Source organism: Physeter macrocephalus, chromosome 11 (genome assembly GCF_002837175.3).
Source record: "Physeter macrocephalus isolate SW-GA chromosome 11, ASM283717v5, whole genome shotgun sequence".
In the NCBI taxonomy this organism is placed as follows: domain Eukaryota; kingdom Metazoa; phylum Chordata; class Mammalia; order Artiodactyla; family Physeteridae; genus Physeter; species Physeter macrocephalus.
This window is the reverse complement of record NC_041224.1, coordinates 132,583,336-132,592,220: the sequence shown is the minus strand read 5'-3', so window position 1 is coordinate 132,592,220 and position 8,885 is coordinate 132,583,336. Positions and strand designations below refer to the sequence as shown.

The following is an 8,885-nucleotide window of genomic DNA, read 5'->3' as shown; positions in this document are numbered from 1 at the left end:
GCCTCTCCCGTTGCGGAGCACAGGCTCCGGACGCGCAGGCCCAGCGGCCATGGCTCACGGGCCCAGCCGCTCCGCGGCACGTGGGATCCTCCCAGACCGGGACGCGAACCCGGTTTCCCTGCACCGGCAGGCGGACGCGCAACCAATGCGCCACCAGGGAAGCCCCGGTAACCAGGTTTTTAAAGTAACATTTCCTGATCTGAAGTGTTGGCAGCTAGGTCAAAAATTCTTCAAAATGCTAAGGCCAGACGTTTGACCTTAGAGGATGTAGAAGCCTGAGCTTATCACAACGGATAGGTGGGCAGTGAGGACAAAGGGCCGATGACAGGGTGGAGGCGCTGCCCAAGAAGCATGTGTAGCCCTCTCAGCTCTGTGGGGGAAACCAAGCAGGGCTCAGGTTAAATTCAGTGGGTGAAAATAGCATTCTTTTTTTGATGTCAGAGAAAATGCTTCGCTTCGCAGCGCAGTAGGAAACATCCATATTCAAAAAGCAGAGAAAATAAAAAGGAGACCAAAATAAAATAGCAGCAGCAAAGGCAGAAACCTTATATAAGAGACCCTAAATCTGAGTCTGAGGTGGCCCAGGCTTCTAGATATAGAATAACTGAAGGATGGTGACTGGCCTGGGAAGAGGCATTGACATCCCCAAGATTGAGCCAGCACAATTCAGAGTGCTGAGGAATAAGACCAGGCCTGAGGCTTTGGTTTCACATACTCATAAACAGGAAGGAATTAGAATTAAAAGAGCCCTGAACTCCATCTTTGTAGTACGTATGGTAATTTAGTCTGTTCTGTTAAGACTCCTATGTATAATAAGCATGTTGAGTAAGCTTGTGGACAGTCCATCCATCATGTTGCTTGGTTCTTCTCATCTAATTCCTCCCAATGCCCCTAAAGGAACCCATTCAAGGTTGAAGAAGAAACATCCAAACTTTTGTCAATGCAAACATTCACAATATCGGAGCCTTAATCAAGACCTCCAGGCTACCAATTGCAGACTGGATTCAGGACCAGAGGTGTCCCTCTGAGCTCTGCCCCTGAGGTAAGGGGAGTCAACAGAGAAGAGTACGGTTTGGGGATGCTAAATCCGCCACAGCTGGCTCCTGATCTCACCACTGCACTGACGCTGCTTCCGGTGAGGTCACACGAACCCCTTTGGGACACCCCCCCCCGGGTGCCTCTCAGGCTTCTTCCCACTTGACTCTTCAGCAGCATCATCACCGTGGACCACTTCCTCCTTCCACGGTATCTCTGTAGTGTCACGTTCTGCTGTCTTCTCTCTTATCTTGGGGGACCTTCTTCCCTTTCCCCTCCTCTGCTTCCTCCTCATCTACCACATATCTGGGTGCTGGGGTTCCTTGGCCTCTTCCTTCTCACTCACTCTTCTGGGCAATCACTTCTAGCCATGGCTTTGCTTATACTCATGCTGACTCCCCGGCTTTTATCTTCAACTCAAACTCCAGCCGACCTGACGACTGTATTGGTATCTCGGAGTCCCTGTCAACCCAACGTGCCAGAACAGTAATTCCTTCCCCCCCAAAAACCTGCTCTTCCTCTCAGTCATGGCACCACCATCCACCCCCATTATACAAACCTTTGGTCATTCTTGACACCCTCTCCTGCGTCCCTCACCTCCAGTCCATCACCACATCCGGACTATTCTAATAATAAAATCTATCTCCAAACAGTGCCTTTCTTGCCATCTCCCCTGCCTCAGCACTGGTCCAAGCTCTCAGCTATCAACAGGCTCTTCACTGGTCTCCTCTCACTGTATTGCCTCCTCTGAGCCATTCCGTATCCTGCCATCATAGTGAGCTTTTAAAAACCCAAATGGTAAATTATCACATCTTGCTAAAATTCCTTCCGGTAGCTTCCCATTGCACTTAGGATGAAACGTAAATTTCTTAGTATGTCCTGCAAGGCCCCACAGGACCTGCCTTCTGCCTGTCTCACTGGCATCAGTTCCATGTGCTTGACACTCAAACCACACCATCCTGCAGTTCCTTAAGTGGCGTAAGTTCCCTCCTGGCTCAGAGCCAGTCCTCTGCCTGGAAAGCCACCATCTCTCTACCACCACCACTTCCCTTGGTCTGGTCAGACCTTTCTCACCCTCCAGGACTCAGTTCAAAGTCACTTCCTAAGGACAGTTCCTCTAAGGCAGCCTAGTCTTTTATATATGGAGGGCTCTTCATGGCACTTCTTTGCTTAATGCCCGAGTCCTCCGTCCCATTCACCAGTGTGTCCCTAGTGCCTTGAATAGTGCCAGAGGCTGAGCAGACACTCTCAGATCTTTGTTATAATATAACAAAGAACACAGCCAGGACAGGGACTGGCTCCCAGATATCTGCTGCTCTGGAATGTTTTCAGGTCACCCAGAATCCTGGCTACCTACAGAGAGTTAATAATTTATTCTAAAATATTTATAATTTAGGGCTTCCCTCGTGGTGCAGTGGTTGAGAGTCCGCCTGCTGGTGCAGGGGACACGGCTTCGTGCCTCGGTCCGGGAGGATCCCACATGCCGCGGAGCGGCTGGGCCCGTGAGCCATGGCCGCTGAGCCTGCGCGTCCGGAGCCTGTGCTCCGCAACGGGAGAGGCCACAACAGTGAGAGGCCCGCGTGCCGCAAAAAAAAATAATAATAAAATAAAATATTTATAATTTAACGTTTGTAAGTCCTAATTAGAATTTAGTCTTAGGCAATTGATTTTTCTAAATGAAGAATTTTCTGGAAGTCAGTTGAGAAATAAGTTATTGGCTATTTGCAGCTACATAAAGGTTGTCTCATGGCAGGGGATAGGAGAGACAAGTGGTTTAAGTGTCACATGACATCTTCCTATGTTGCCAGAGGCATTGGAAGCCCTCGCATTTGACGATAAACGTCACAAGCCTTAAATGTCTATATGCGCCTCAGTGGTATGGTGAAAAGTACTCTCACACTCCTGGCAGAGGTGTAAGTATGTTTGATCCTTTTGGAAAGCAGGTTGGCCATATCTGTTTAGAGCTTTATGTTGTACTCCTGGGACTCTAAATGGTGCCCAACTAACTTCTTAAATGGCCACCTTCCCCAAGGAGATCTTCCCTGGGCCACTCATTACCCTCGAGCCAGGTGCCCTTTCCTGGGGGCTTTTTGTAACACTTATCACGTCTGTAACTACTTGTTCCACATCTGTCTCCCCTCCTAGGTTCTAAGCTCCTTGAGAGTAGGGTCAAGTACTTGCTTTATTTGTCTCTATATCCTTAGGACTAGCAGAGTGCCTTAAGCACATTTAGATAAATACTTGTTGAATAAAATGAATTGAGAAAGTCAGCCTAAATAGAAATAGACTGAACCCCCAATAACAATATTAACAGTTAAGCTTCCTGGAGAGAACAATGTGACCTGACACTGTTTCATGTGCTTTGTGTTATGAAGCTGTCACAGCAGCCCTTGAGCTTCCTGCTCTCACAGATGGAAAACTGAGGCCTAGAGAAATTAAATTAAATTATTCAAAGTTAAGGTCAGCTGGTTAGTAGCTTGTTCATCAAAACCTTATTTATAATACACAAAAATCGGAGAGAATCTCTGTTATTTGAATAGAATATGCAGCAACTATTAGAATCTGGGTTTTCAAAAGGTGTGCAGTAACAGGAAGATGGGTGTAATATAATATTTACAGTGCCACTCGGTTCAATGGATCCTGCTGTGACAATGCTCTTTACCTGCTACATGGTCCCCACGCTTGGGTTGCGGAGTTATAGCTCTTTTAGTTCATACCAGGGTGTCGGGTGGGGCAGAGGCGGGCCAGACGTAGAAAGTGACATCTGGAGGATGCGAGTGTTTCAGAGAGAGAACTGGGTGAACAGGTCCTGAAGCGAGAGGGAGTGTGAGCCTTTGAAGAAGTGAGAGAAATTCAGTCTAGGGTTTAAGAGATGGGGCTGCAGAAGTAAGCAGAGGTCAAATCTGCTTACTTGAGAGAGGATCTTTGGGTTTTATCCTGAGGCAGCAGTGCCCCTGGTGATCACTGCAGGTATGGATGTGACAAGTTGGAGGTGTCAGTCTTGGCATCTGAGAAGGTCCAGGTTATTTGTTTCGGTAGAATTGATACACTTGTACTTTCGCTAAAAAAGTTGGCTGAAGATGTGAGGACTACATATGGAACATGGAAAATGAAAAGAATCCAAGATTTGAGGTCTGGGCCTTCGGACAGTTATTTTTCAGAGGCTGTAAGAAAATTTCTGCTTTCTGCTAATTGTCATAAAGCTGCTATTTATCCCCTTTAAACTTGGTTGTTTGCTTTCTGTTTGAGACATCTGAGCCAATGCAATTCTTTGGTTTAAAACAGCAGTCAGTTCTGTCCTCCTATATCTGGAAAGTGTTAGTTCAGGCTAAAAGTTTCCAGCTATGGGAACGTAAATCTGGGGCTTTATAGCTTGGAGTGCCTTCTGTTCTAAGGCCCAAATGTGGCTAATGGGCTTTAGAGTGTCTTGGCTGTTTTATATTTGTTTCATCAAGTGTAATCGCTGGAGCAGGAATTTCACATCTTGAAGATAGAGAGGTTTTACAAAGAAAATGAGAAAATAATTGTCTTTCTTAGTACTTCTCTTGCTGACTGTTTCTCTTCTCACTATACAAATGTGCTAGAGTGTGCAGTTCAAGAACTTCACTTTTTCTCCTTCTGTCTTTTATCATTTATGAAATATCTGTTTACCTATGATTAATACCTCTGTCTACATATCAAATCACCTGGAGAATTTGGGGACCCAGATGGCTGGGTCCCTGTCCAAGACCAATTCAGGATCTCTGGGGGTGGTGCCGGGGCATCTGCAGTTTTCAAAAGTTCCCCTGGTGATTCTACTACAGGGTTATTATCTAGTGCTGCATTAACAAACCTCCTCAAAACTTAGTAGCTTAAAAAAGAATGATTTACTTCTCACAGTTGTGCCTTGGCTGAGTGCTCCTTCAGGGGGTCTTGCGTGGGCTCGCCCACGTAGCCGAATTAGATGAGGGCTGGCAGGGGCTGAGCGCAGCTAGGACACCTGCGCCCTGCTCTCCTCGTGGTGTTTCATCCTGGGCTGGATCTGGGGGAGGGGGTGTCTCATGATTGCTTGACCACTAGAATGAGGCAGAAGTTACATCACCTGATTTCTGAGACTAGACCTTAAGAAGCCTTTCGGCTTCCTCTTTTGCTCTCTTAGATCACTGCCCGGAGGCCTTCAGGCCCTAAAGAAAGTTAACCATTTTAGCTCTCTTCACAGTAGTTTGCTTAGTTGTAGTGTTTCCAGTAGGATCATGGACAGGAGGGGTCAGAAAGCTAAGTACAAGATTTATCTCTGTCAACACCGACATTCATTCCTGCCTGTGTTTTCTAGATACACTCCTTCAGGCATATCAGATTGGAGAGTCTTCCTCATTTTTCTCTTTTAAAAGGTTTCATCAGCCTAGGAAACCTGATTTACTCATTCATTCACAAATAATGATCGAATGCCTATTATGTGCAAGGCCCCATGCTGGGAATACAACATCATTCTGCGTAAACAAGAGAACACAAGACCCTGATGTTTGTCATGGTTCTTATATTCTCTAGAATGTATCCATTATATCTGTTGGCAGCAGAGGACATTAAACAATCAATTGAACAATTACTTAGTAGGTTTGAAGGATTCCAAAGGATTCATACTTCAGGGGGGCCACGAGGGACACTGAACCAGTCTAGGGAGATCAGGGAGATCTCTTTAGGAGGGGACATTTTCATTCTTTTTTCCCAGCCTTCTCATATCTCTCTTTACCTTCACTAACCACCAGGATCATTATAATTTTTCACTTACAGGCTGCTAACGAACAGCTCATCAAGTGAAGAAAGATAGTGCTATCGACAGCCTCCGTCAATCCAAGACAAGAATTTTTCTAAAGGACAAATAGCTTTCTTCTATTGGGCCAAAGTTAGAGAAAACTGTCTTTCACACTTCCACTTTAGCACCTTGCTTTTTGTGTTTTCAGCAACTCAAGCATCCCAACCTCGTCAACCTTATCGAAGTCTTCAGGAGGAAGCGGAAGCTTCACCTGGTGTTTGAATACTGTGACCACACGGTGCTCCACGAGCTGGACAAACACCAAAGAGGGTGAGTGACCTGTCGTTTACAAACAAAACACAGCAAAACACACTAGGGTTTGCGAGGGAAAATGAGTTATGACCCTTTTTCACAGTAGGCAAAGGACAGCCAGTGTTTGGCCAGCATACTCTGCTGCTGAGGGGTTACCAGAAATGTTGAGAAAGAAATCATAACTCATCATTTTCATGAAGAAAGCAGCAACTACATTATTCGGTTGAACTTGATTTCTTGGTATATTATCTCTGCATAAATGCTATGTCAGTCTCCAGGAAAGAAAAGGAGGGATATTAGTTATTCCGTGGCTGCCTAGGGAAGCATAAGGACTTGGAGGTTGAAAGGAAGAGTTCAAAGACAATGGCTAATAGGAAGTTTAAGGCTAAAACAAACGTGGTGTTTCATCTGAAGCAACCCAGGTATCTGGTCTGCTCTATTGGTCAGAACTTTTTTGGTTACAAATGACAAAAAACCCAACTGAAGCCGGGTGTAGGTGAAAAAGGAAGTGGTGGTGGCTGTGATTGGAGAGGTGACTCTGGAGGTCCCACTGATCTTACAACACATTTCTAGCATAGGCAACACCTTTGTGTGCAGCAGAAGGAGGCTCGGTGAGCAGGCAGAGCCTTTGTTTGAGAAACAAAAGGCAGGGGGTGGGGGTGGGATCCCTTCCTCTGAAGGTCGCTCCTTGCCAGGGTGAGCAGAATGCAGGCTGGATTTAGCCTCCCACCCACTCCTCAGCTGGGTGTCTTTAAGGCCAATCGCCTTAGGTGGGGCCATTCTCCCTCTCCCTCCCCCTCCCCCTCCCTCCCCCTCCCCTCCCCCTCCCCCTCCCTCCCCCATTCCCCTCTCCCTACCCCCTCCCTTTTCCCCTCCCTCCCTCCCTCATTCTCCCATCTTGCCAGGCATGCACGCGCACACACACACACACACACACACACACACACACAGACACACACACACACACAGTGGGTGCTCATGAATCATTTGATTAACTTACAGTTATGAATTGCCCCTCCCTCCCTCTCTCTCTCTCTCTCTCTCTCCCCCCCTCCCCCACACCACCACCGACTCCCAACTCTTCCTCTCTGTGTTGGCTTCTTTCTACCTTGGAGTTGAGTCTCCTTTACAGGGTTGATTTTGGAGGGTATGTATGTGTGCTGTGAGATGGAAGCAGTTAGGAAGGGAAAAGTGTGAACTAGAAAGCATTGCCACAGGCTTTTATCAACCTGTGTAGCCATTCTAGAAGAAAGGAAGTTCTAGAAGAAGGTAGAGTCTGCATACAAAGTCCAGTAGAAGACTGATTGGCTCCACTCAGGTGATGCAGCTACCCCTGGAACCAGTCACTGTGCCAGAGGGAGAGGGTAGAATGATTAGAAGGCCCTGGGAGATATGATTCAAAGTGGGTCAATCAAAGAAGACTTCATGGAGGAGGTGACCTTTGACTTGCAAGGTGAGGAGACTCCAGAGAAGTCGAACAGGGAAGGATATCTCCTCTTCTCTGTCTTTTGCTGTGTTCCTGGGAGCCCAACTTTTGCTGAGGATGCTATGCAGAGTGCACTGGAGATCAGAATGATGGAACGGCACACCATCCTGGCTCACATTCGCACTCCAGTGGCTGGAGGCTGAGGCTCTTTCAACAAGGCTTTCAAGCCTTGGCCAAGAGCTTGCTCTGCCATGTGGTGGTGGTTATGTATGATCTGCCATGTCCTCCGGGCAGATGGGATTAAAGTGGTTCATGGTTCATTAGTGACCATGGAACAGGCTTTTCTTGTTAATTTACACAGCCAGAGAGAGCCAAGAGAACAGACACCTCCCTCCCTTCAACAAGTCATTGATACAGAGAAGTGATGTGTTCAAGGGAGAAAACACTGACTATGTTGATATTTGCTCTTCTGACAGCTTGCAAGTGACACTTCAATTAAACCTACTAGTATAAGTTACTCGTGCTATTTGGAACTGGGGGTTGTTGCAGGGAGTTTGATTAATCATGTTAGATTGAGTCACTTAGAAACACTGATTAGTGGCGGGTTGAAAGCAATTGGGAGTCAGTTCTTTTTTAGCATATAGTTTAAGCAGAAGAATAAAGACAGGATGAGGAGTGATTAGAGTCTTGGAAGCAGATTTTTTTTAACTCCACTGGCTAAAATCTGTTATATTTTCCAGAAAATGCTTTAATATAGAGGTGGGTTAGAGAAGGGAAAGACTGGTAGACACGTGTGTGGTTAAGTACAAGCAGCTTCATTTCCAAATGACACTGTGCCATGGTTTGTCAAATATAAGATTGACTTAAGGAACACTAATAACTGAGCAAGTTTGAAAAGTAAGATTTATTCTAAGTCAGATCATATGCATTTACTTTGAAGTTTAAGGATGTGTGTGTGTGTGTTTATGTGTTTTAAAAATAAAAGTTACTTTCCATTATCCTGACTATTTGGATTCTCCAATCTTTTAAATGCTATTTCAGAATTTTGCTTGTCATCATTAAGGAGTAAATGTCCTTTTACCCTGTTGTAAAAGAGTTGGTTTACTCTGTCAACCAACGATTTGAAATTCATAGGAAAACTTTATGTTTCAATGTAGAGATCTACAAAATAAAGCTATACTATAAAATAAAACTTTGTGAGTGTATTCCCAGTACAAGTGGGTCAGCATCACCTGTGAGACTGTTAGCAAGTTGCTTACAGGTGTCCTTACCTCTAAAAATGAGAGTTTAGTGCCAGGTAAAATTTAAGAGAACTTCCAGCTCTACAGTGTTATGAGTTGATGATCTAATACCTAGAGCTCAGAAGACTGCAGTTCTCTT

At 45.7% G+C, this 8,885-nt stretch overlaps 1 protein-coding gene across 4 annotated transcripts in view; it reads left to right on the top strand.

Annotated features, from left to right (window-relative positions):
• Positions 1-8,885, top strand: part of CDKL1 (cyclin dependent kinase like 1) — a 67,527-nt gene that overhangs the window by 24,711 nt on the left and 33,931 nt on the right. For all 4 annotated transcript variants that reach the window (XM_028495843.2, XM_028495842.2, XM_055088416.1 and 1 more), the window contains one exon: positions 5,976-6,097. In XM_028495843.2, the coding sequence (XP_028351644.1) occupies positions 5,976-6,097 (122 nt within the window). The remainder of the gene's footprint in view (positions 1-5,975; positions 6,098-8,885) is intronic.